Raw genomic sequence first — 26,518 nt, 5'->3', positions numbered from 1 at the left:
AAGCGAGATCAGATTCATCACGGCCTGAAGATTTCCTCTAAAACTGTGAGAGCTGATCGCCTCAGGAGACAAGTCTGCTTCTAGTCTGCTTCCAGTCTGATTCTAGTCTGCTTCTAGTCTGCTTCTAGTCTGCTTCTAGTCTGCTTCCAGTCTGATTCTAGTCTGCTTCTAGTCTGCTTCCAGTCTGATTCTAGTCCAAGTGTCTCACCAATAAAAGCAGGTCAAAGTGAAGAAGTCTTCCAGTGTTCCTTCTTCTGTTAATTCCATTGCTTCCCTTCCTTGATTCTCCTTCTATGTCCCGTCTTCACCTGCCACAGCCTCTAATCAGTCATGTGAATCTGACGGATCTTTGATTCTCTAGTTCCTCTTTCGTGGGATTATACTTCTTTTGGGTTCCGTGAATGTTTTCCCTTCACCGCTCGGACGCAGCATCTCAGAGCCGGGAATCTTTCGGCCCAGCTGATGGATGGCGAGACATCTCAACGCCTACTGAACTCCAGAACCTTTTAAGCCACTGATCAACATTTGGGTCCACTCCGTCAGTGCCGCGCTGTGAGTTGTGTTTCTCTCAGGGATTGAGATGTTTGCCGTCACTCCTTATATCTCTGCGCAAACATCTGCAGGGAGCAACGAGATCAAGAAGTCGATCTCCGGCTCGGTTCTGCCGCACTAATAATAATCATGTCACCTGCTTGTCCCATGTCCCGAAAGCTAGTCTCGTTGTCCGGGGACCGGGTCATTCAGGGCCCTGCCGTCCGCTGCCACCCGATCCACATCTTAAGGTAAAGGCAGCGTCATTGCTGTCTGGTCGGATCGGGTATGATATTAACCAAACATGTGACTGATCGAAGCTCTCCTGCCGGTACACCTGCCATCACCCGCCTCCATCACGAAGCCGGGTTCATCCGGGTCGTATTCTCATGGCACCGGACCGCAGACTGTAATGGAACCGCCTCCTGTTGCTTTACTAATCTCTGGGCTCAGGGAGGAAGTCGAGACCTGCTCTGTATGCCTGAGCAGCAGCCGCCGCCGCCGCCGTGCTCCATCCCGCTGCGTGGAATGATTTTTAGTGAAGGCTCTTCTGTCCATGCCCCGAGGCTGGCAGAAACATTAATTCTTCGTCAGAATACTAGTTATGCTGCAAGTTTTTCAAGCTTTGAGTCTCGCAAGTAGCTTAAATATAGATTTCCAAGTCTGAGCTGAGAAGGACGTGATGAGGAGGAGAGGATAAAGACAGAGGGCAGAACGGTAAGGGGGGGGAAGTGAAAACAAAAAGGAAGACAGTCCGTTGCTGCTTCCTTGTGCGTTTGTACGACAGCATGCGCCAACATCTGTTTGCTTCTGGATAAATGATGTCATTTACAGGAATGATGAGGAAGATGATGCCGACAGGAGCGTGAGCACGCAGACGAGCCTCGGAGCCGCGTTCCAGTGTTTTGCTGTTAAACTCCTAATTACATCCAATTATGAGCGTTTACTTCAGCCGCGCTTTAAATCTGATAATTGCATCCTTTCAGCGCCGCTCTTCAAATTACTGCAATTATTTGTTTTGTGGAACCACAAAGAGGAAACGTCAGCGCCGAGGAGTCCGGCAACGAGGACCAGAACCCACCTGAGACCGTAGACAAGGACCAGAACCCACCTAAGACCGGAGACCAGGACCAGAACCCACCTGAGACCGGAGACCAGGACCAGAACACACCTAAGACCGGAGACCAGGACCAGAACACACCTAAGACCGGCAATGACACTGTTGGTTACACACTAGTAACCCACACAGCGCTGGTTACACACTAGTAACACACACAGCGCTGGTTACACACTAGTAACCCACACAGCGCTGGTTACACACTAGTAACCCACACAGCGCTGGTTACACACTAGTAACCCACACAGCGCTGGTTACACACTAGTAACCCACACAGCGCTGGTTACACACTAGTAACACACACAGCGCTGGTTACACACTAGTAACACACACAGCGCTGGTTACACACTAGTAACACACACAGCGCCGGTTACACACTAGTAACCCACACAGCGCCGGTTTCACACTAGTAACACACACAGTGCCGGTTACACACTAGTAACACACACAGCGCTGGTTACACACTAGTAACCCACACAGCGCTGGTTACACACTAGTAACACACAGCGCTGGTTACACACTAGTAACACACACAGCGCTGGTTACACACTAGTAACACACACAGCGCTGGTTACACACTAGTAACACACACAGCGCTGGTTACACACTAGTAACACACACAGCGCTGGTTACACACTAGTAACACACACAGCGCCGGTTACACACTAGTAACACACACAGTGCCGGTTACACACTAGTAACACACACAGCGCCGGTTACACACTAGTAACACACACAGCGCCGGTTACACACTAGTAACACACACAGCGCCGGTTACACACTAGTAACACACACAGCGCCGGTTACACACTAGTAACACACACAGCGCTGGTTACACACTAGTAACACACACAGCACTGGTTACACACTAGTAACACACACAGCGCCGGTTACACACTAGTAACACACACAGCGCCGGTTACACACTAGTAACACACACAGCGCCGGTTACACACTAGTAACACACACAGCGCCGGTTACACACTAGTAACACACACAGCGCCGGTTACACACTAGTAACACACACAGCGCTGGTTACACACTAGTAACCCACACAGCGCCGGTTTCACACTAGTAACACACACAGCGCTGGTTACACACTAGTAACCCACACAGTGCTGGTTACACACTAGTAACACACACAGCACTGGTTACACACTAGTAACACACACAGGTTACACACTGCTGGTTAAGTCTCCGTTTTGCTCGGCACCTTTCACACAGTAGTTCCTCTGACGCACCAATCAGCGGCGCCGCTCAGCGCTCCGGGTGCTGCTCACCACAAACTCTGTCCACATAAGCGCTTTAGAGACTCCATTAGAGCAGAGAAAGACACTATTTGTAAAGACATGATGTAAACCGGAGAGTTAATCAAGCTACTCGCCCGGCCTGTTGTGCGGTCCAGAAGACAAACGGAGCGCATCACAAACACAATGGAACTTTTATCTACCCGGGAAGGAAAGAATCAACAACCTACCTGCCAATCACCTGAACAGCAACAAGCGTTTTCATTAAATGTTCAAGTCTTCGGTGTCTGCTGACAGCCGGAGCGTCTCCGCCTGCCGGCCCAGGAAGTGCAGCCGGCTTCACCTACGATTCGCTGCGTGGCATTTGACTTTTTAATTTAATCTAGCAGCCTAGTTAAAGCATCCGAAATGGACCCACCGGTGGGACCTCGCTCGCTAATAACCGCATCCTGTGGTTAAAGGTGATTAACGTGGCAGACGATGAGTGTGATAGCGTCCTGCAGAGCCCGTCCCCCCCCCAGGGGGAGATAAAGACCCGTCAGCAAGGACGCTCGGATTTGGATTTAAGTTCCTCCCGTTCTGAGGAGCAGGAACAAAGTAATGCGAAGCCTCCGTTCAGAACCCCCTCCCATGTGAAAAATGTAAATAATAGCATCATAATAATAAGAAAGTAAATGAATAGAACAAATGTTGACTTTAGTTTTATTACTATAACCAGTACAGCTGATTGATAACAATGATCGGAACCCGGTACCGGCAGCAGACGGACTGTGAGGGCAGATAATGGACGGCTGCAGGTGTCCGACCGTGCTCAGAGGGGGCCGGTTAAAAAACATACACCTCCTCATGAATGCACAGAGCAATCACAGCCGTTTGGCCCTCGGGCAGCCGGGGCGCTCATCTCAATATATTTCAATTTCATTTAAATACATTTAAATAGTTCAATCCTGGCCTGTGGCTGATTTGCATGAGCGGGACATGGAAGACGTGTCTTTAAAGGACTAAAGGGGGCGGCGGGGGACTCAGGTGACTCTGCTGCAGGTTGACGGACAGCTTAGTGTCGTGTGATAATGATAGTTATTCAGGGAAATTACAATTAGAATAGATCTGCATAAGGATTGATCCAGTCAGCGACGAGCGCCGGAGGATGAAGGAACAGAACTTCTATTAGCGATTAGAAAAAGACGTGGACTTTTTATTCTGAACGTTCTGGTTTTCATTCTGATCAGGAAACTCCTAAACGAAATCTTTCAGTTTAGAGGAAATGACGTCACCTGAAGGCGGGGCATGCTGCAGCTGCAGATCCCTCAGCCAGGTCTGATGTTGATCATCTGAGTGTTCTGACGGAACAGACTTAGGATTCATGTCTGCAAATACCATCACTTTAGGAGAAGACGCTGGTCCATAAAGACATGAAAGTGTCCGCCACCAATCCTCCAGGAAGAAGTGACCAAATTAGCCTCATCGCTGCCTTTCATGCTAATCAAAGTGACCTGGTGCTCAGGAAGCCTTTTGAGACGTCTGCCTTTCTCTAAAGCCATAAAAAGCTTCAAGCGGCCGCCGGGACGCACCGCGGCAGTTTGATGTAAAGTTAGCTTCCAGTTTGATCTCTCGTTGCGGTAAACACATCAAACTTCCACAAAGAGAGGCCAAGCAGCCCGTCAGAGGGTCCGGCACCGGTTCCCTGCTCAGCAGCACCCCCCCCCCCCCCCCCCCCCATTTCAAATATATGTTCAATGTGGATTTCTTAAAAGCAAACCTTGGAATTCAGATCCATTCAAGTCTGGTTCAATCAGGTTTAAAATAATGGGAGGGGGGGGGGGGGGGGGTGCATTGAGGGCGTGTCCAGCTCCGATTGGCTGATTACGCAGGGCGATGCGGGTTGCATTCAGACCAGGGCTGTCACAATATCAGATTTTCTATTCACAATTATCACGGGCACGATAACGATATCAACAAAGATTTTAACAATAATGGTGCAATCATTCAAATTAATCTTTAACTTTATTCTCTCTCTTTTTCTGCTGCTCCTGCCGTGTCCGTGTGCTTGTGTGTGTATGTGTGTGTGTGTGTGTGAGGAGGGAGAAAACACAGCGTGTTCAAGTCGCACTAGATCATTTACACGATATTATCATATGAACATTTTTAACACGATATAAACATTACATCATCATCAATACCGGTTAACCGCCACAGCTCCACTTCAGACCCTTATTCACTGACCGGTGGGACGGCTAACTAGCACCGACACGTCACAGACTCCCTCCTCCAGAGCCTCCTCACTGGTTAGAGACCCGTAACCGCGGTAACCACTGCCAATAGCATCCTACGCAGATGAAGTTAAATCAACCACGTGTGTTATCGACGTCACACCGTAGTTCATCACGCAAACACACCAATAACTGTCTCCGGTTCAGAGACGCTGCCCTCACTGACCTTTAGCGGTGCCTCGGGATTTTAAACTGGACGGGGAGTTATTAGTTCGTCTTATTCGGAAGGGGAAAAGACGCGCACACACACACACACACACACACACACACCTGTAGCTGCTGGTGGACCTGACTCAGCGGACTAATAGCAGCTGACAGCCGTGACTCGGCTGTACTGCGGTCTCCTCCTGCCGGTGCTGTCGAGACCCGACCCGTTTCTAGCACCGGTTGTCCAGAGTGCCGGTGTGCTTGTTATTCCTGAGCTCCCATCTAAACCCATCAGCTCACCCCTCCATCACAATTAGCGCATCAGCTCGCCCCCACCATCAGCATCATCTCCGATGCGCTGATCATTTATAGGACGTTCGGGTCCGGCGTCATTCACTTTAATCAGTTTTGACACCCAAGTCAAACATTGTGGCTCCGACTGGACCAGAAGCGGCAGGTTCTGCTTGCTCAGCGCCGCCTCGCTGCTCCGACAGACGATGAAATGCTGCTGGTGTCGCAAACAGCCAGAGAGTTCTACGGTTTAACCCGCGACTGGGGCGCCGTGGCCCACCACAGCGGTTTGGGTTCCCTTAACCGGTCCTGGTGTTGGTACAACAGTCATGATACTGATTCACTACCCGGTGGCCCGGTTCAAATCTGGTTCGAACATCTGATCCCTCAGAACAAAGCGGGGAACCATAATACCGGTCCAGGTAAGCAGCCCCCAAAATACAAATAGGCTGGATCTAAAGAGTTGTTGAGTCAGGAGAGATTTGGGACCCGCCAACGGTCAGCAGCTGTTTGACACGGTTCTACTGTTCGATAGGGGTGTATGGATCCAGGACGGGTTCTGGGGTTTTCACGGCGGCCCTTTCATCAGAGAGAATCAGCCAGAATCGTCTTCGCCATCTCCGTCGTCTTCAACGGGCGCCGTGTTTGATAGATCAAACATTAGACAGGCCTTGATCAATGGATAACTAATCATTAAACCCCCCCCCCCCCCCCCGCCGCTCCGCTGGGACAGATGTTCCAAGAGGAAAGCGTTCCCCGTCATTCAGGAAGGCCGGAGCGATGACTCCCAAACCAAACCCGCATCAATCTGCACGGTGGCACGTTCAAGAGGAGGGCTAATCAGGACTCCTGCTGCGCCGCTACGACCGAAGAGGAGGGGGAGGAGCTGGAGGGAGGAGGTCATGTGACTGGTGGTCACCTGTTGCCGTGGATTCTTGCTTTTGCAACACCTTCTACCAACCAGAAAGTCTCTGCTGAATCACCTGACCTAAACCACAATGACTGGACCCGGCTGCATCCGGTCCGGAGGTCAGACCCGACCCAGATGAAGCCGTCCGTCCAGAACCAGATGATAAAACCTGGATTAATATCCTGCTGCATATTTAAATAAACATGTGAAAGATTTGATGAATTATTCGGGTTATTATTTTAACATCTCCTGAAAAAACTGGTCGGAGGACGGATCCGATCAATCCATCGGGTTACAGGTGAGGAGGAGCGTCTCCATCTCCACCTCCTCCACCGAGAACACAGAGCGAGCTGCAAAAGGAGCAGCGGGAGGCAGGAGATGCATTTGCATAGATTCCTCTCATTTCTATTTATGAATGGGAGGAAAAGTGCAGGAACAGCAAAATGACTGCAGGGACGTAAACATTTCCATCCGTCCACATGTCCCCTAAAGTGATGACTAGATGACCCGGACAGGTCCCTGCCTTCATTCTCTGTTTGAGAATAAAGCCAGAGAGAAGACTGTCATTCCACCGGTCCTTGATATTAAGAAGACAAAATGGGACTGAGACGAGGAGACTGAAGTCGGCGAGAGCGAGACAAACACGGCGAGCGGATTCAAAGTCACGGCGAGGCTCTAATTGAGTTACGCAGATAGGGCTGCTTGATTACGAGGCAGTCTGAGACGCTTTCAAGAATCAAGAATCAAGAAATCTTTAATGTCATTCATACACTCTCATGCACAAACGAAAAACAGCACTCAGGTCCCAGCTCGAGGCGCGCAACACACATTCATTCAACTAAAAGTAAATATATACACAAAATTAAAAAGTGACAAGTGGCAAAGTGACAGTGATTGCACAAAGTGACAGTGATTGCACGATCCCCGTTTGGGTCCAACACGGAAGCAGTGCATTTGGCCTCCGAGTTATCCTCTGTTCACAACCCTCACAGCATCAGGGAAGAAACTGTTTTTGAACCTGGTGGTCCTGGCCCTGATGCTGCGCAGCCTCCTCCCAGATGGGAGGGGGGAAAATAGTCCGTGTGCAGGGTGGGTGGGGTCCTTCATGATGCAGGTTGCCTTTTTCCTGCACCTCCTGCTGTAAATGTCACTCACGGTGGGTAGGCTGCTCTCCGAAGTCCTTTGGGCCGATTTAACCACCCGCTGCAGGGCCTTCCTGTCTGCAGCAGAGCAGCTGCCGTACCACACCGTGATGCAGGATGAGAGGACACTCTCCACCGCACACCTGTAGAAGGACGCAAGGACAGGGGAGCCCATACCTGCTCGCCTCAGCCTCCTCAGAAAGTAGAGGCGCTGGTGGGCCTTCTTCACTAAGGCGGCTGAGTTAGTCCTCCATGTCAGGTCGCTAGCGATGTGCACGCCCAGGTACCTGATGCTCTGGACCACCTCGACAGCCGCTCCTCCGATGTGGAGGGGAGGGGGGGTGTAGCCTCCTTTCCTGTAATCCACAATCATCTCCTTTGTTTTCTTCACATTGATGCAGAGGTTATTATCTCTGCACCACCGCACCAGATGTTCCACCTCCTGCATGTACTCCGACTCGTCGTTGTTGAGGATGCGTCCCACCACTGCTGTGTCGTCTGCGAACTTGACGATATGACTGCTCGGGTACTTGGCTTTGCAGTCATACGTCAGCAGGGTGAACAGCAGAGGGCTCAGAACGCATCCTTGAGGGGAGCCGGTGTTGAGGATGATGGGGGCGGAGGAGATGTTGCGGATTCTCACAGTCTGCGGCCTGTTCGTCAGGAAGTCCAGAACCCAGTTGCACATCGATGGGCTCAGCCCCAGTGTCACCAGTTTGTTGACCAGAGTCTGCGGGATGATGGTGTTAAATGCCGAGCTGAAGTCCAGAAACAGCAGCCTGGCATAAGCATCTCTGGTCTCCAGGTGACTCAGGGCCTCGTGAACCACTGAAGCGATCGCATCGTCGGTGGAGCGGTTCCTCCGGTACGCATACTGATGGGGGTCCACGCTGTCATCGACGCTGTCCTTAATGTGCCCCATCACCAGCCGCTCAAAGCACTTCATGACTATCGGAGTCAGAGCAACCGGCCGATAGTCGTTCAGGCATGATACTGTGGAGGTCTTGGGGACAGGGATGATGGTGGCTGTCTTCAGACACGTCGGCACTGAGCCCTGGGACAATGAGGTGTTGAAGATGTCGGTCAACACCTGACGTCTCCTGGGGGTTGGGACGGGAAGATATAAACAGCATTAATGGAAAGAGATGAAAAATGCTCCCACTGCATCAGCTCCCTGCCAGGGATTTGTTCACCCGCTACGAAGAGGAGCGCCCCCAACGGTGACGAGGACTCGCTGGCGTTTTCCCTGCCGCGCTTCCAGGCCCTGATCGTGGACTCGGCAGCGGTGCGAGTCCGTACAAGGACAACAGTTTGCATCCCAGTCAGAGACAGCTAGCTGAGCCAAAAGGATAGTGGCGGGTGACGCCTGTTAGCGTAGCTAACATGTTATTCCAGATTTAAATACGATCGTATCGTCGACCTGACCTGTGTTTGGACTTGGCGTAACTTTACACCACTTTGAAAAGATGACGGCAACAAACCAGCGTTGATCTGAGTCTAACCCGCTACGAAGGACGCTAAAGCCAAATCCTAGCTAGCATCACGCAAGACAAGCTGCGTCTTTACAAAGTCACACGACACTAAAACAAGACGGCGATGGAACTGAATTATTTGGTTCCAAAAAAAAACGTAAAATATGTCAGGTAGCACGAGCCGATCAGAATGTATTCAAGTACAAACAGACACATGACCAGAACCAGCTCTGGATCCAACCAATGAGACGCTAGCCTGGCGATGCGTGGCCTTTGTCATAAAAACGGATGCAGCATCAGATGGGATGTTCCCCGGCTGCAGATTTATGGTCTGTCTGCAGAGGAGGAGGTGGAGGAGGAGGCGGAGGCGGTAAACAGCAGTGTTTTACTCAGAAGAGACATTTTTTGGGAGCTGTGAGGCGCCACGGAGAGGACCACACCTCAGCAGCAGATGCCTTCCAGCTGCTCAGAGAATCAATTCCTCCGTGGAACGGCGAGATCTCTGCAAACGACGGGAACGCTATCTCTGCATTCCGATGTCGTCGTCGAGGGAGGCTGCTTGCCGAGGAAACATATGGTCCGATCCACAACACGGCAAAAAAACAACAAAACTACTCGCAAACAAACCCGCCGCTGATAGAAACCTTCACCACTCAGATCTCCGAGGACGGAGGAGTTTTCCGAGCGAGTTTGGACCGGAGCAACATGGAAACCCGACGTGAAGCTACGGACATTCCAGTCCTGCCAACGAAGAATTGCTTCTGACAGTTACTTAAAGGGCATTCTTATCTAAGAAGCTTCGTCTCCTGCATCCTCTCCCCCGCCGCCATCACCTGTATTCAGCGTCACCTCAGCTGAGCGTCACACGGCGCCCAGGCACAGATAACAGCTCTGCTTCCACCGCCGTCTCACCGCAGACGGAAAAGTTTCCCCCAGCAGAAGGAAGTGAAATTAGCATTTAAATAGCAGCAGATATTCTGTCATCAGAGCGGATTTGATGCAACAGCAGCGAAAAAAACAATCAGAAAAACAACAAGGAGAAAGGGGGCGGAGTCACGAGGAAAGAACATCCCCCGCAGCGAAAACAGGGACTTCTTCCTCGGAGTTCAGGAGTCGTAAACACGAAGGAAGGAGGCGTATCACAGGCTCATCTGGACGGTTCCTCAAGCCTCAGCCCAGGGTCTGCTCAAGATCCAGTTCTGAGCTGGGTCTCTTCCGGCTGGACCGAGGTTCTGGAACATCCTCTGCCTCACTGGTGAAGCTGAAACTGGTTCCATCACTGACAGAGACTTTTTGTCCATGAATATATTTTGGCCCAAAATGATCTGCCAGAAGTTTATGACACTCCTGCACCCTTTCTAGGCCACACCCCCAAAGGGCAATATACAGGATGTCCTCAAAAAAAAAAGTTTAAAGGTGCAGACGACACTTGCATTATCGGTGGCTTGTTGTCTTTGTCGGAACCATAGGAGGCGGGTTCTGGTTCTGGTTCGTCTTCTCCAGATGGATCTCCTTGCACATCAGCGTTTGCTCTCAATAAATGCACTAAATCACGTCTTTGGCCTGGAGCAGAATTATTCATGGCCTATTGAAATGAGGGCGGCGAGCCATTAATCAGACGCTGCTAATCGCCGCCACATATTCAAATGCACGTCAGGCATGGAGGAGGTGGAGGCGTGTCCAAAAAACGACCCGACCCATCTGGATCAGCTTCCGGTCCCATCAGTGTAAAGCAATCAGTGACACACATGTTGGCTGATAGCGAAGGCAGCGTCAACAGCGTGACCTCGCGATGGAGGCGGTTCCTGGCGCCGCTCTGATCCGGCGTGTCCGTGGGCCCGTCTGGGCGTGCCGCCGCCTTTGGATTTGTTCATCCACGTCTGCGAACAAAGAAGCGGCGTTCGTTTTTTTTCCACCCGGCGCCGCAGACACTCCTCCATCACCCCAGCGTCTCTCAGCGGACTGAAACATGGTCGGCAACACGGGCGAGACGAGGCGTGCACAGGTGTGTTTTAACGACACTTCAACAGGATGAGCAGTTCCTTCTCTAGCTCCGCCCCCTGCCCGGTTCCACGGTGACCCGACCGGTAACTTTTCTACAGTCCAAGCGCGGCCTCCTTGACGGGAGTGGTTGACGTCTGAACAGCGAGGCCCGGAGACACGCCCTTAAACGGAGGCGCCGCCGCGGCCGCCTCTCGACTGTGAAATTGTTTTCTTAAAATGTCGCTCGTACTTAATTAATGAATTCAAACGTCCGTCCTTCAAGTGTCGGGAGCGGACCGGCGAGCGAACGGAGCGCAGGAAGGGAATATCCTTCAACTTCATGACGGGTGGGCAAATCAACGGGCCCGGAATCACAGAGACCAGCCTCCCCCCCCCCTTCGGCGCCGGCATATGGGTTTATCGGGTTAACAGCCCGGCCTCGCCGAGTCGGTACCATCAATCTGTCCTCTCCAATTCTCATGATCGCCCTAAAAGTAATTTACTTAATTGATTAGCGCCGTTCTATAATGACAACAGCCATATTACGAAGGCAACAAAGCAGGAGCCCGGAGTTCATTAGAGGGACGGGAATCGTTTTGGGATGCGATAAGGAGTCAGGACCCGTCTGACGGTGCTATTGATTTATTCCCATTTAATGAAGGCCTAACAATCAGGGCGCTGCAGCAGCGCGACGACGCTACGTCAACAGGAACAGGAACTACAACCGAGGAAATGGACTACATAAGCTACACCGGGCCAGTCGACCTCCTTGAAGCCTAAAAGTAGGATGAGGAAACAACGGCCCAGAGCGCCAGTCGGCCTGCGTCCGCGTCGATGAGATTACCTTCACGCTGGTGGTGAAAGCAGAACCTGATCTTGATAAGGCAGTGTGAGCCTGAAAGCGGGAACTCAGGGGAAAGTGTCCCAACGCGGCAGAGTTCATCCCGACAGCAGCGGTTCACACACGAAGCCTTCCCACCTAGATCATCTGCCGTCTTCTCTCCACCTGCCGAGTGGAAGTCGGCTCTCCACGGAGCCGCCTTAACAAGGAGCGCCTCGGGGGCCCGAAGCGAAGAACAAGGGACTCCAGCAGGCTGGCGGAGAAGCCCCTGGGAGTCCCTTGCTGTATCCGCCAGCCTCTAGCACCACCGCGACATCCCAGGGAAGCTACAAGTCCGGACAAGTCTTCCTTCATCACCTTGGAAGCGGTGGAGTTGGAGCAGGACGGATGCACGAAGCTGAGTGAGAGAAATCTCCGTGTTCCCCAGGAGTAGTCAGATAATTGTGGGAAAGTTACTGATGAAAGGAGGAGCTGAAACGCAGCCCTGAAGCCTGCAGGAAGTCCAGCGCCCTCATCGTTGTAAGCGAAGCCTTAATGAGACACTCGATTACGTCCACCCCGGCTCCGCTCCTGGGAGGACACGGAAATCCATCCGGAACGGTCGCATTCAGCGACTCGGCTGCTTCTTTACCGCTCGGATCCGTCAGGGCCAGAATTATTCTCCTTACCCGTCGGCCACATTGGTTCGTTTTGTTCTGTGAAGGTCCGGCCCGCCACGTTGACCCGGTCTGAGGTCCCCTGAGCTCCACCCAGCCTCGGGTCGCTCACCTCGACGCCTCGTCATGGACGTCACAAAGCCGCACCTGCGCAGCGGCGGCCGCCGGCGCTGCAGAAACAGTCGGCGCCGGTGTTGGAACAGGACGTCGGCGTCACAGTCGACTGGTGCAGCAGAATCTCCCACCAATCATTCCTGACAGCCGACAGATGTGCTTCCAGAAGAAATTCTATCAGCGCGAATGGCGTGCGCCTCATCTGATTGGTTGAAGCAACCGTGTGGTTTGGTCCTGCATAAAAACTGCAGGACAGTCTTCTGTGTGGGGGTGAGACAGACGGGGGGGGGGCAGGTCGGGTGGTCCTCAGTGTCATTCCGGTCTCACAGGTGCTGGCCAGATCCCAGATCCTGTTTTCAACTGTCCACTTCCTGTCGTCTGGAGGGTTGGATGGCCACGAGTCCTCCGTCCCCTAAAGGAGCGGGACACCGTCGCTCCAGGAACAGGAAGTGATGGGAAAACGCTCCTCCGAGAAGAGGAAGTGATGGGAGGTAAACAGGCGTACGAGTAAACAGGTGTACGAGTAAACAGGTGTACAAGTAAACAGGTGTACGAGTAAACAGGTGTACGAGTAAACAGGTGTACGAGTAAACAGGTGTACGGGTAAACAGGTGTACGGGTAAACAGGTGTACGGGTAAACAGGTGTACGGGTAAACAGGTGTACAGGTAAACAGGTGTACGAGTAAACAGGTGTACAGGTAAACAGGTGTACGAGTAAACAGGTGTACAGGTAAACAGGTGTACAGGTAAACAGGTGTACAGGTAAACAGGTGTACAGGTAAACAGGTGTACGAGTAAACAGGTGTACGAGTAAACAGGTGTACGAGTAAACAGGTGTACAGGTAAACAGGTGTACAGGTAAACAGGTGTACAGGTAAACAGGTGTACAGGTAAACAGGTGTACAGGTAAACAGGTGTACGAGTAAACAGGTGTACGGGTAAACAGGTGTACAGGTAAACAGGTGTACGAGTAAACAGGTGTACGAGTAAACAGGTGTACAGGTAAACAGGTGTACGAGTAAACAGGTGTACAGGTAAACAGGTGTACGAGTAAACAGGTGTACAGGTAAACAGGTGTACAGGTAAACAGGTGTACAGGTAAATAGGTGTACGAGTAAACAGGTGTACAGGTAAACAGGTGTACAGGTAAACAGGTGTACAGGTAAACAGGTGTACAGGTAAATAGGTGTACGAGTCTTCTGCATCCGTCGAATCCAGCTCAGCGTCGTGTTTTCCGGCGAGCGTCCTCCCGGGACGCGTTGGGAACCAGCGGCCCAGTTTGGTGTGAGGTAATTGACAAAAGTGCGTATCTCAGTGGGAGGGGCTCTCGGAGCGTTGAGGAAGAGTCATCCATGTGCTTCCTCTCCCGCCTGCACGCCCGGAACCTCATTACGCGTCCGCTGTCATCCTCCATCTGTTAAACACTCAGCCGGCTGAGCCGAGCGGGACGCAAGCTGCTAACCTTCCTCCTTCACTCCTCATCCTCCTTCCCATCAGTCTTGCACTAACTTTATGAGTCTGCCGTGCCCTCTTTGTTTTCCCGGCATCCTTCCACTCCATCCCGGCGAGTCCTCTTCCACCCTGCGTGGGGCTCCAGAACGGCAGCAGGGCCGACCATAAACCCCGAAGCGATGCAGAGAGATCCGCGTTCTGATTGCAGCTTGTTTAAGGCGGTGCGCCCCCCCCCCCCACACCCCCCAGGTCCGTAATGAAAAGCAGGCAATCCCTGCCCACCACGGGCACTTTATGGAGGATAGCTCAGCCTTATTGTTTTCCTGCTTTATCGTTCTCCCTCGTGGCACCTGCGACAGGTTACCGGGCGCGGGGAGGAATTGCCTTCAAAAGAAAGCCCCATTAGGGAAGGACGTCAAATAAACAGCTCCTCTTCATCGCTTCTTCTTCGCTCACTGCCTGCATCATTATCTGCTCTGCAGACGGACGCCGGCCAGCGCAGGATTCCTCCTCGCCGGTCTGGACCGGGTGTAAATAGACGGGGTCAGAGTTCCACCGAGCGGCGATCTCCGGAGACTCCCGCCTCGGGGACCCGGAGCTCTGTCAACCTTGGGCCTCGTCTTGGCTCCGCCAGGTGACCCCCCCCCCGTGCCCCTCCAAACTTTTTAATGAGGCAGTTAGCCGCGCAGCCGTGGCCTTTCAGCGACGCGGGATGACCGAACGCTGGGATGAGAGGGAATATTGATGAAGCTGTCGGGACGGGACGCGCTGCTCGTCTTCAGCTGTCTGGGTCCGTCTGAGCGGACCGTCTCCCCTCCCCGAAGACCGTTTCCTGTCACACGGATAAACAGCAGCGTCCTGACCCCGCGCACCTCCGCCAGGGCTGAGCTCCATTACGGATTCATTTGGAAAAGGAACGAGTGCCACAGGGAGCGAGAATGAAAACATGTCTCATCATGTTCAGTTTAGAGATAAACTAAAACGTACAATTCTGATTCAACCCTTTGGTGTATTCAAACTTCCATGAAAAGATTTGGCAGACGAACAATAAACCGTGACCCCCCCCCCCCCCCCCCAGCCGTTCCTGACAGAGGTAAGGAGAATGACCTCTTCTCCATTTTGGATGAGCCCACCCTCTCTGCCGTTCGAACCCTCGGAGACCCAAACACACCAAGGCCGGTGACGGCTCGCCGACACCTCCCCTCCATTCGGATGTCACACGTTAATTTAACAGCCGTGATTATACTCTATTAGCGGTGCCGGCGAAGTGTGTGTGTGTGGGGGGGGGGCAGGCAGTACTTAATAATTCAGGGCTGTCCCTCGGCCCGGTGGGAACTATCAGATGTGAGAGCAGATGACGATGCCTGGCTCTTATTAAAGATGCTATCTCGACTTTAAGCGCCTAGCATGGCGGCTAAAGCTCCTGACATGTATGTCTGCACACACAAACAGCTCCGTGTGGAGCGGGATTACAGGCGAAGCAGGTGAGAGGCACTAGAGATCACAGAGAGGAGGAGGATTTATCTGCTGCATTAAGAGGACCGATAGAAGGCAGATAGAGGCTTTTGTGCTCGGCGGGTAAGGACAGATCAGATTCAAGCCCGGGCTCTCGTCTTCCGTCTTCAAAAGCGTCGTGGAAATGAGAAGCCCTGCTTCGACTCGACTCTCCGCGCCGCACGCTGCGCTTTCGGGGAACGTTCAGACGCTTCGCGCAGAAAGAGAATGATGATTAAAGAGTCGACAACTGCAGCGCCAGGAGAAGATAACATGCGAAGTTAGATTTAATCTCAGACTCTGAAATACTCACAAAGTTACTCAGGATCTCTGAACGATGGCGTAACGAGCGTCTGACCAGGAGGAGGCGGTCCCTTCTATAAGCACCGCCTCCTGAACTCAAGCAGTTGGACCCGCCCTAGTTAACCTACCGGATAACTACCGTTCCACTTCGCTGCCAGGATGTTATGCAAAGGAGAAACGTTTCCCGTCATCTCCTCTATGACCATATATGTATAAAATGTGACAGATGCAGTCACTGCGTTTGATCCAATCCTCTGATCTCAACCCCTCATTGACAGAAACGATGCACGGAGGTGAGAGATTCGTCACTCATAACGGATGCATCGCAACTCCGCGAGCTGTCGAGGGTTCGGCCTGATTCCAGGAGGATTAGCGGAGAACGGGCGTTCCGACATCTCCCCATTCAGGATGCACGATGTAGGACGCCATTAATCAGGTACACACAAAGGGGGTGGAACAACCTGCCCCCTACAGGCCAGCTGCTCCTTTCATCACCGTTCATCGTTATGACGACATCATCAAGCCCCCCCCCCCAGTCTCAGGGCCCTCCTGGGCCAACAGGTTCTTTACAGCCACCAATGATTAGCATGAATGTTAATATTCATCTTCCTGCAGAAACAATCATGCATGCACCGTCCCTCATTATCACTGATCAATAGCACCTAGTGCTAAGTACGGTAACACACACACACACACACCTCTGCTCTTATTATTTATTCAGCGCCTGAATAAAATCTGAATATAAGAAATAAATTGTTGATTTGAGACGATTCGGCTCAATAATTGATTTTCTGGTGCGGGAAGAGATTTGACTGAATGAATCCGCTTTAAGAAGTTTGGTAGAAAAACTTAAATTATGTGAAAACATGTCAGCTCGGCATTCTTCATCACGTGCTGCCGTGGCCTCAATAGCAGAATGCTAACCCGTCAGCTTGTGCTAACACATGCTAACATGCTAAAGTTGGTTTCAGCATCATTTATTTATTGTTATTTTTTATTGTTTCTATGAAAAAGGTTCTATAGTCCAGGATGCGGTTCTTCAAAGAATCAGAATCCTTCTGCTCGTAGTGGAAGAATGTTTAAATGTTGTTCCACAACCGGCCTGTATCGATTAAGCCTGATCAGATCAGAACCAGACACGGTCCGGTTCTTAATAGAAGAGCAGCTTTAACTTTAACATCTCAGACCAGAGAGCGAAGACAAACAATCCTGGCTCGATCAATTCTCCAGACGTTTGGCTTTTACAGCAGGAAAAAAGAAACCGGCTGTCGTTTAACGACGGCATCATCCTTCTCCGGCGCTGCGGGGAGCAGAAACCGGAGCGAGCCCGGATAGTAAAAGATGCACAATGAAGAAAGCTAGCCGGGATCCGAGCTGGAATTGATCTGACACGGCGCCTCGGGGCCGCGTTCTGACAAGGTTCCCGTAGCGGAGAGACGTTTGATGGTGGAACGGGGATTTTATCACAGCATCCCGCTGGAGGGAGGAGTTACTGCCGGCCTCCGGTGCCAGTAAATAAAGTTGTTTCCCCGCTAATGACTCCGAGAACACTCGCTCCGGGGATGAAACTTTAACGTTCCGCCACGCGCTGCGAGGAAACGATGGAGGAGGAGGAGAGGGAGGAAGACTTCACATATCAGGCTGCTCAGGAGGGGCCGCGTGGACCCGTCGGTCCGAGAGTGGGACACACTGGGCACCGAGTCCCCCCCCCCCACACACACACACACACCCAGTGGATCCGGGGCCAGCTGGAGATATTAGACGTCGACATGTCCTCTGATCCACTCCAACACAAAGTAAAAAAATTATAATCGCCTCATCCAAGTCTTGTGGTGAAGAAATCAAGTGGATGTGGGTGTTGTCATGGAGACGGTGGTGTCTCCAGGGCCTCAACATCAGATAAGACATGAGAGGTCCATCTTAAACGTTGACGTTACATGGAGGTTCAGTCGGTTCTCTCCTCGCCCCGCTACGACTCTTAGCCTGAATCAAAGCAGATAGAGATCCCGCCTCCGGCTGTGCCAGCTGTGTGACACACTCAGCTGCATCCACAACACATCCCGTAGCCACGGCAACCAGCACAGTGGTTGTCATGCCGAGCAGCAGAAACCAAACATTAATGGATGTAGACGAGATTTGTGCCCGAGGAACAGAAAACACGCTGACATTTAGCTTCCTTCTTTTTTGCTCTTCCTGATTTACCTCCACCTGGATCACTGAGAACCTGCACCGTTTCTGGGTCAGACTGGAGACCGGTAGATGGTTCTAACGACCTCCGGACGGGCTCTAGCAGGAGGTGCGGGAGTTTGTGGCCCTCTGGCGATCCACGTTACGACCCTAAACTCCACCCATAAAATCTTTAATTACGCGCCGATGTCGTGTTTTTATTCGCGCCGCACAGCCGGGCTTCAGGAGGACAGCGGGTCCAGCATTAAGGCTCCGGATCCACCTCAGCCAAGGTCCAAAGGGAACCGGTTTCTCCTTCTCCGTTCAGCTTCTTGTATAAAACATGCCGACCGTTACTGATTCACTCGTCTCCATGACAATCACATCCAAACCGGTCCGGTTCAGTGTGCAGAACATTTTCATGTCAAATAAAGCGTAATAGAAGCCCACCCCTTTACTCCATGACCCCGCCTCCTAAGAGCCACCCGACTGTAGTTTTTGTGTAACCCCTCTGACCTAACGAGGAGTGGTGGTGATTGGTCCGCAGATTCTGGCGCCGATCCGGATCGCCATCCGGATCTAGAGTCTTTTTAAAGTCTCTTCTTTACACACCGACAAAAAAAAACACACAACACAGCTTCATCATTAAAATGCAGAGACAAGGACGAACACGGACCGTCCTCATCGTCTCGCGCCTGCGACAGCGATCCGGCGACGCTACGCAGACGCGGCGGCTGAGAGCCGGAGCGCTCCTGATTTTATTCACATTTCAAGGTTAGTCACGGAGTCGACGACGACGTGAAGCGGAGATTCACATTAGCACCTCAGATATATTAACGCTTCCCATTTTAAAGGTGCAGCAGAAATACGGGGGGGGGGGACAACACCCGACTATGAATTTTAATTACGTTAAAGTCAAGATGAAGAGAAAACTCTGCCTTTTAAGCCCCGTTGGATCCAGTAAACATGCAGCGAAACCGTTTCCTGGTATTTATGAACTTTATTCTAGCAAAACTAAATACGTAGAAGAAAGTCAGAGGGAATCGACTTCAGGGCATCAGCACTGATTCACCCCCGTCTGCTAGCGCTCGAAGCGAAGGTCGCCGCGAGGTCAAAGCGTTGCCGGCCGTACGGGCTCCACTGACGGAGACGTCTCATGTCTCAGCATGAGACCCGGTTCTACTTCTTTAAATGATTAATCTCCTGATAATAAAAGCGCTGGTGGTGTTACTGTCGGGGGGGCGGGGCCCCGCGCGGACTCGGTGGGCGTCTTCACGCCGGAGCCGTCACAGATGGGAACGTCTCAAGACGTGAGACAGAAGTGAGACGTGAGACAGAAGTGAGACGCTCGCCGTCGGGTCCCGCCAGAGTCCCAAGCAGGAGTTCACTGTTTGGGTCGAGCGGCACCACTCCTGGAATAATCGTCCAATCAGAAAGCGGCTCTGAGCTGAATGAGTCGTTGCCGTTCACAGGAAGAACCACCAGCTGAGCCGGAGACGGATTACAGGCTGTCCGGCCTCCGACACCACGGAGGGACTGATTACCCCGGGTCTTCCTGCTCCACCGGACCTTCCTGACAAAGACGCAGCGCAGAACGCTCGCTCACTGTCTCGTTGATGACAGGAAGCGCAGAGCGAGGACGCCGCCTCCAGCAGCACGGGACAGGAAGTCAAACAAGCACACCCGGGACAGTGTCCTCCCTCACCTCACCTTTACATGTAGTTTACACCAGGACGAAACAAAGTTTACGGCCTGAGGCTCCGCCCCAAACTTCTGGTTTTTAAGTTTAACCTGTTCAGCACCACCCGACGGGGAAAAACCTCCGCCAGGATCCAGATCAGGAACTCCAGAAGATACGTTAGACTCCTGACTGAATCAGTTCCATCGATCTGATCTCAGGTCAGTCTGGATCAGTACCACCCGCTACAATCTGGATCACCAGAGTATGACCTGATGGTGATGTCACCAAGGTCATTTTTGTCCAATCACCGTGGACGCTATCCATGAACGTAGAAGCTCACCACAGAGACTGAGGATTCTGCCGGGCCTCCATCAGGCCCAGTCTTTTGAAATTCCGCCGTTCTGGATCCTCTGCCTCTAAAGCGGTCGGAGCGTCCACCAGTAAAGTTCGGAAGATCTGCACGTTGCTTTTAATGAAAACACACAACATGCTCGTGGAACGAACGGGCCGTGGAACGCCGCGATTGATTTGATATCAGCGCGGCGACACTTTGATCAAAGATGCAAATCTGATCAATTAGAAAATCTGCAGAAACATAATCACAGTCAAAGGCAACCGAATCACACGAGAGCAAAGCCAGGCGCCGGGCGAATACTGATGTCGCCCCACAAACCTGCCCCACAAACCTGCCCCCCCCCCCCCCCCCCGCAGCAAACCCCGCCTTCAGCAGGTGGCCACCTGGGCGCGCCAGGGTGGTGACGTCACACCAACCACAGCAGCGTGGCCGTGGTTAAACAGGAAAACGTCGCTCTGACCTGACCCGTCCACAAAGTTCGGTGGGATTAGGTTTTGAAAAGAAATTGTTACGCATGCCCCGCCCCTTCGGAAAAAAGTGAATGAAAAATTTAAACCGTAAAGAATTGATGTCACATGTAAATTTTGTATGTTTACAAGTGACTGGGTTTTCAGATCACGTGAACATAAAATTTAAATAATTCTGCTGATAAACTAATTATGATCCCAAATGTTGGGCGTCCCGTCCTCGGTTCCCAAACAGAGATCCTCTTTCTGGATGGGGGGGGGGGGGGTACAGCTGTGATCTAACCCAGCTTCACTCCTGGACGATCAACCCTTGGCTGGAGAGATGAGCTCCCTCGTAAATTTCACATTTTCCACATGAGAGGGCGAGAAAATGTTTCCTGTCTGCGCTGCACAAAGCAGAAGACACGAAAGGAGGGAGGCGGCGGGAGATGACGGGAGGCGATGGGAGGCAACGGGAGGAGGCAGGAGGCAACGGGAGGCGGCGAGAGGCGGCGGGAGACGACGGGAGGCGGCTGGAGGAGACGGGAGGAGACAGCTGGTCCCATCCAACCACCGCCACTGGGAATAAATGCTTCCAACAGCGTGACTGCTTTCCATGACAATAACGACAGTCGGGTTTTTTTTTTGTCTCCTGGCGAGGTATCCTCAACACCGTTACCCGATTATGCTGAAAATGTGAACAACAAGAAATAATGTAATGCTGTAAACAGGCAGAGTCGCCAAGCTCATCATGGATGGAGCGTTTAACGCGCCTCCATCGGCCAGGAGCTAAATCACTGAGCAGGAGCGACGGGATTCATAAATAAAGCTACGCTACTCATTAATGGAGGTTTCACTGCACTGAGGATCCCCTCAGTGTGGTGGCGCACGCTAAGCAAGGCTAAGCTAGGAAGCTCACCGCGGTCAGTGCCATCGCAGTGATCAATCGACCTGGAGGATATCCAGCTCTGGTTTGTCAGCAGGGTCGGGATCAGGATCGGGTTTTAACGGTCATCCAGATGTGCAGACGGGTCCATCCTGGACCTTCACGCCGCCTGTCGTCTGCAGCGCGATGTGAAACCGGTGTGTGTGTGCTCCGTGACGCTGACAGACTGCGTTCACACGCTGCCACGGTTACGGTTGTCTTGTTGTTCCACGGCCACAGAGCGCGACGGCGCCGTCACCAAAAAGAAAACGCGGTCAACGGAGCCTCCTGATGAACGTGACTGGATCCGCATGGGCGCTGAAGCCGCCGTGCTGGATCCGTTAGCTTTACATGCTACGCGGCAACATTAACTTGACACTCCCTCCGAGCTTCTTTACTCCACATCCGGCTGATGATGGCCGACGGGAGCCGTGTTGTCTTACCGCCGCCGCTCATCCGATCAGTGACGGGGCCATTGCCTCGCCGCTTCCATCTTCCTGTTCTCCACAGTCAAAACATTAGTCTAATTCAGCCGCCTCCAGCTCCACCCGGGCCTGGAGGAGTCATCAGCGCCGGGGTGTTCAGCCACTGATATTAATCAAACCAGTGGAGGCGGGGGGGGGTCAGAGCGAATGTCTTTTTGGAGAATATAAATGTGCAACTTCCACAGACACCGTTAGCGCTCATAAATTAATTATTGCTGTTTGCACACCCGGCCCCCAGTGGGGGTCTGAATCATCCACCAACCAGCGCTGTCATCCGTCTGAGAGGAGTGACTGGGGGGGGGGGGGGGGGGGGGGTCATGTTAAAACACACACACACACGGAGGAAATCAGATGGTAACACACCCCAACACAACACAACACACAAGTGTTTCATGGCAGGACAAAAAGGCTGGCTTCGCTGCGTAATGAGAGCAGGCAGGCTTAATAAGCTAGCTTCATTTAATATAATTAAGAGTAATGATGCTTTTTGACGTGAATTTGGTGAGCACACAATTTGCAAACAGCAATCTGTCACTGCCACGGCGAGGTCGCTGCGTGTTAGTCTGAAAGGACCTCAGTAAATGGAGGCACTTCTGATGCTCCAGACGCTAAGTGCTAAACGCATCCCAGCAGAAGAGACCGTGAACCGACACGAGTTGTTAGTCTCCCAGACATCAGACAACAATGCTACATGAATGTGTCCGCAGCTACGCTACGCTACCATGAATGTGTCCGCAGCTACGCTACCATGAATGTGTCTGCAGCTACGCTACCATGAATGTGTCTGCAGCTACACTACGCTACCATGAATGTGTCTGCAGCTACGCTACCATGAATGTGTCTGCAGCTACGCTACCATGAATGTGTCTGCAGCTACGCTATGCTAATATAAATGTGTCTGCAGCTACGCTACGCTACAATGAATGTGTTTGCAGCTACGCTATGCTAATATAAATGTGTCTGCAGCTACGCTACGCTACAATGAATGTGTTTGCAGCTACGCTATGCTAATATAAATGTGTCTGCAGCTACGCTACCATGAATGTGTCTGCAGCTACGCTACGCTACAATAAATGTGTTTGCAGCTACGCTATGCTAATATGAATGTGTCTGCAGCTACGCTACCATGAATGTGTCAGATTGGTTTGTCCCGTCGCCACGGTACTCAGCTCATAATAAACAGAAGTGTGTGTGTGTGTGTGTGTGTGTATGGAGGACTCTTTGATTAAAGGGGGCCGGTGTGTTCCCAGATTGCCAGATAACCAATCAGAAACCTGGATAACTATTGACGACGTTTTCGCCACACAAAAAGCAGCTAAGGGACTCTTAACGTGATTGGCCGCGTGGGAGGTTCTGGGCGTGGTGACTCCGTGAGGGAGGAGCCATCTCAAGTCATTCAGTGCCAGATGTTTTTTAGCATTTCGACCGACAGACTGTGTTCTATGTAAAGACACAGAACCGGCCACCGGGACGAGCTATTTTAGTTTATTTAGTGACGGTGTTGTTGGGATCCTGGACCTGGAGCCCAGAACCTTCCCAGTACATGATACTGGGTCCAACCTGGAGATGCTGAACCAGAACAGCTCGCCGGGTTTATTCAGCGACTCCATCCTGACGGCTGACCTGAGGCGTTCGTCTATCGAGGGCAGAAGACGGTTTCTAATCAACCCCCCCCATTAATAAACATTTGTTCATTGATTGAGTCTAATCAAACTCATCTGAACTCCATTAAGTCAAAATAGACGGTAAACAGATGCAGGCTCCTGATTGGTTGCACACAGTCGCTTGTTTTTATGGATACAAATGTCTAACGGGGTAACTGTGAACCCGGTGCTGAACAGGTGCCGAGTCCTTTCCTGGCTCTTCCTCGCTAGACCCACAGCAGTGGTTCCGGACTGGCTACCTCTGTGTGATGTCATCAGCTTCAGCCAATCAATGTTGAGAGTGCCCTTTCCTTCGCCACCCAGAGCTTCTGCTCCTTCCTGTGGGGGAGGTTCACCAGAACTCCCATCCGTCTCCCTCCCAACCCAGAGCCATCGAGCCACTGTTTACAGAAGGAGGACCTCGGAGTCGGTTCTGTTCCCGTGATGTCTGATCCGGTTTTAGTTTCAGTTTGAACCCGCCCGGATCAGAAGGAGACGCAACCTGGGGACGCCTGGGTTCTGATCGGGAGCTCTAACCTGATTAAATAACAGAACATATGGCAGCAGAAAGGAGGTGAAGAACTGGAGGACGAAGTCTCCCCGGTCCAAAGTTAATCTCAGCGAGGAGGAGGAGGAGGAGGAGGAGGCGGAGGCGGGAGCAGCGCCGGAGAAGTTGAGCGTGAAGCCAAGAAGTGATTACCAGAAGAGAATCAGAACTTTGTCCAAACAAAGAGGAGATGGAAATCATGCAAATGAGGTTGCTACTCATGCTGATTTAGAAAAGTAAAGTTTTGTTTTTACCAACACGCCGAGGGAAGCGAGCTGAGCGCAGGGACCTTCCAGTCCCCGCTGGCGACGCCCACACACATTTAAAGGTAAACATCTGTCGGCGTCTGAAAACACGACGATTAACCAAACATTCCTGCGCGGCGACACCGGTCACCTTCGGCCGCCAGTGCGCTTGTGCCGATTGCGTTCTCTCAAGTAAACAGATGCCTTCATATCGACGGCAGAGACGGGATCTGTTGCCAAGCAACAACAGGATGCTGTAAGCAGAGGTCTGTCGAGCAGTTAATGCTCCCGTCAAGTCAAGACAAACAATGAGACGGATGTGGACTCTGACGGACGGGTTCTGCTGGGCGACCGATGGAGCACGAACAGAAACGCAGTCAATTAGGAACCGTGAGACGTTTAACCACTTCAAAGGCTCTGGATTCGGCAGGAAGAGGACGGCCTAAAGGTAGAGGTCATTCAATTATCAAGGTCACTAAAACAAACACGCCGCAGGGTTAAACCATTTTACATTCCGACTTTAAAAGAGCAATGACCTTCACTCACTGCAGACAGAACCGGGTCTGGATTTAAAACCAGCTCAGGACAAAACCGTATTCCAGTTACATCCATGTTTCCTTCTTTTCAAGAAGCATTGAGCTGCCGTCAACAAAGCTGCACCTAAGAGGGATCCTGGCAGCTCAAAGGGAGGGAATAATCCCCCCCCCCTTTTACTGTTCAGCTTAACATCAATCAAAAAAAGCAGAGGAACACAGAGATTTGAATTATTAAAGCTGCATTTGTAGGAAGAAAAGCGAATAAAGACACGAAAGATCCGTTTTCATGGAGCCGTTTGATCATCACATATCAATCAGTTCTAGTCCTGCTAGCTTGTGGTGATGACAAACGCTGCACAGATGCATCATGGTCCTTCGGCACCCCGAGACATCGCTGCATCATTCGGGTCCACAACAGAACCGCGTGCCATTCGTGGTTAGCAAGGAACTACAGCGTTAGCGCTGGGCAACGGTGAGGGGCTCATTTCAAAATACACAAGGTAGCAAAAGTCGTAAAGCGATGCCTGACTGGAGAAAAAACACAAGAATTTACCTCAACTACACCTACAGGTTCTGGATCAGACAACACCTACAGCTTCTGGATCAGACCACACCTACAGCTTCTGGATCAGACCACACCTACAGCTTCTGGATCAGACAACACGTACAGGTTCTGGATCAGACCACACCTACAGCTTCTGGATCAGACAACACGTACAGCTTCTGGATCAGACCACACCTACGGGTTCTGGATCAGACAACACCTACAGCTTCTGGATCAGACAACACCTACGGCTTCTGGATCAGACCACACCTACGGCTTCTGGATCAGACCACACCTACGGGTTCTGGATCAGACAACACCTACAGCTTCTGGATCAGACCACACCTACAGCTTCTGGATCAGACAACACCTACAAGTTCTGGATCAGACAACACCTACGGGTTCTGGATCAGACCACACCTACGGGTTCTGGATCAGACAACACCTACAAGTTCTGGATCAGACAACACCTACGGGTTCTGGATCAGACCACACCTACGGGTTCTGGATCAGACCACACCTACAGGTTCTGGATCAGACCACACCTACGGGTTCTGGATCAGACAACACCTACAAGTTCTGGATCAGACCACACCTACGGGTGCTGGATCAGACCACACCTACAGCTTCTGGATCAGGCTGTCTGGTTCTGGTGCTGCTTTATGTTTTTTTTTCTGTCTGCTCAATGAGTCGACATTTTCAGGCCCAGATAAGGTCGCCGCTCACCTGAAGATAAAAGATACGACCCGGCACCACGGGCTTCCTGTTGACCAGGACGAAGGACAGGTCCGTCTGCAGGATCACCGCCGACGCCTTGATGACATGCTGCCCGAAACGAAGACACGACATGTCCACCTGGAGCAGGAGGACACAGAGGACAAAGTGGTCAACGACGCCAGGCTGCAGGATGAACACAGACCTGATCCGGATATGAAACCGGATCCGGTGAAAGCAGGAAATACACACACACACAC

The 26,518-nt window shown here is 51.9% G+C and overlaps 1 protein-coding gene across 1 annotated transcript in view; it reads right to left on the bottom strand.

Moving 5' to 3' along the window:
• LOC137898715 (bis(5'-adenosyl)-triphosphatase-like) overlaps positions 1-26,518 on the bottom strand; it is a 64,102-nt gene that overhangs the window by 20,839 nt on the left and 16,745 nt on the right. Inside the window, exon 3 of the mRNA XM_068742757.1 lies at positions 26,288-26,399. Within this exon, the coding sequence (XP_068598858.1) occupies positions 26,288-26,393 (106 nt within the window). The 5' untranslated portion in view covers positions 26,394-26,399. The remainder of the gene's footprint in view (positions 1-26,287; positions 26,400-26,518) is intronic.

Source organism: Brachionichthys hirsutus, chromosome 8 (genome assembly GCF_040956055.1).
Source record: "Brachionichthys hirsutus isolate HB-005 chromosome 8, CSIRO-AGI_Bhir_v1, whole genome shotgun sequence".
NCBI classification, from domain to species: domain Eukaryota; kingdom Metazoa; phylum Chordata; class Actinopteri; order Lophiiformes; family Brachionichthyidae; genus Brachionichthys; species Brachionichthys hirsutus.
The sequence above is the reverse complement of the archived record's forward strand: the minus strand, read 5'-3'. Positions and strand labels throughout refer to the sequence as shown.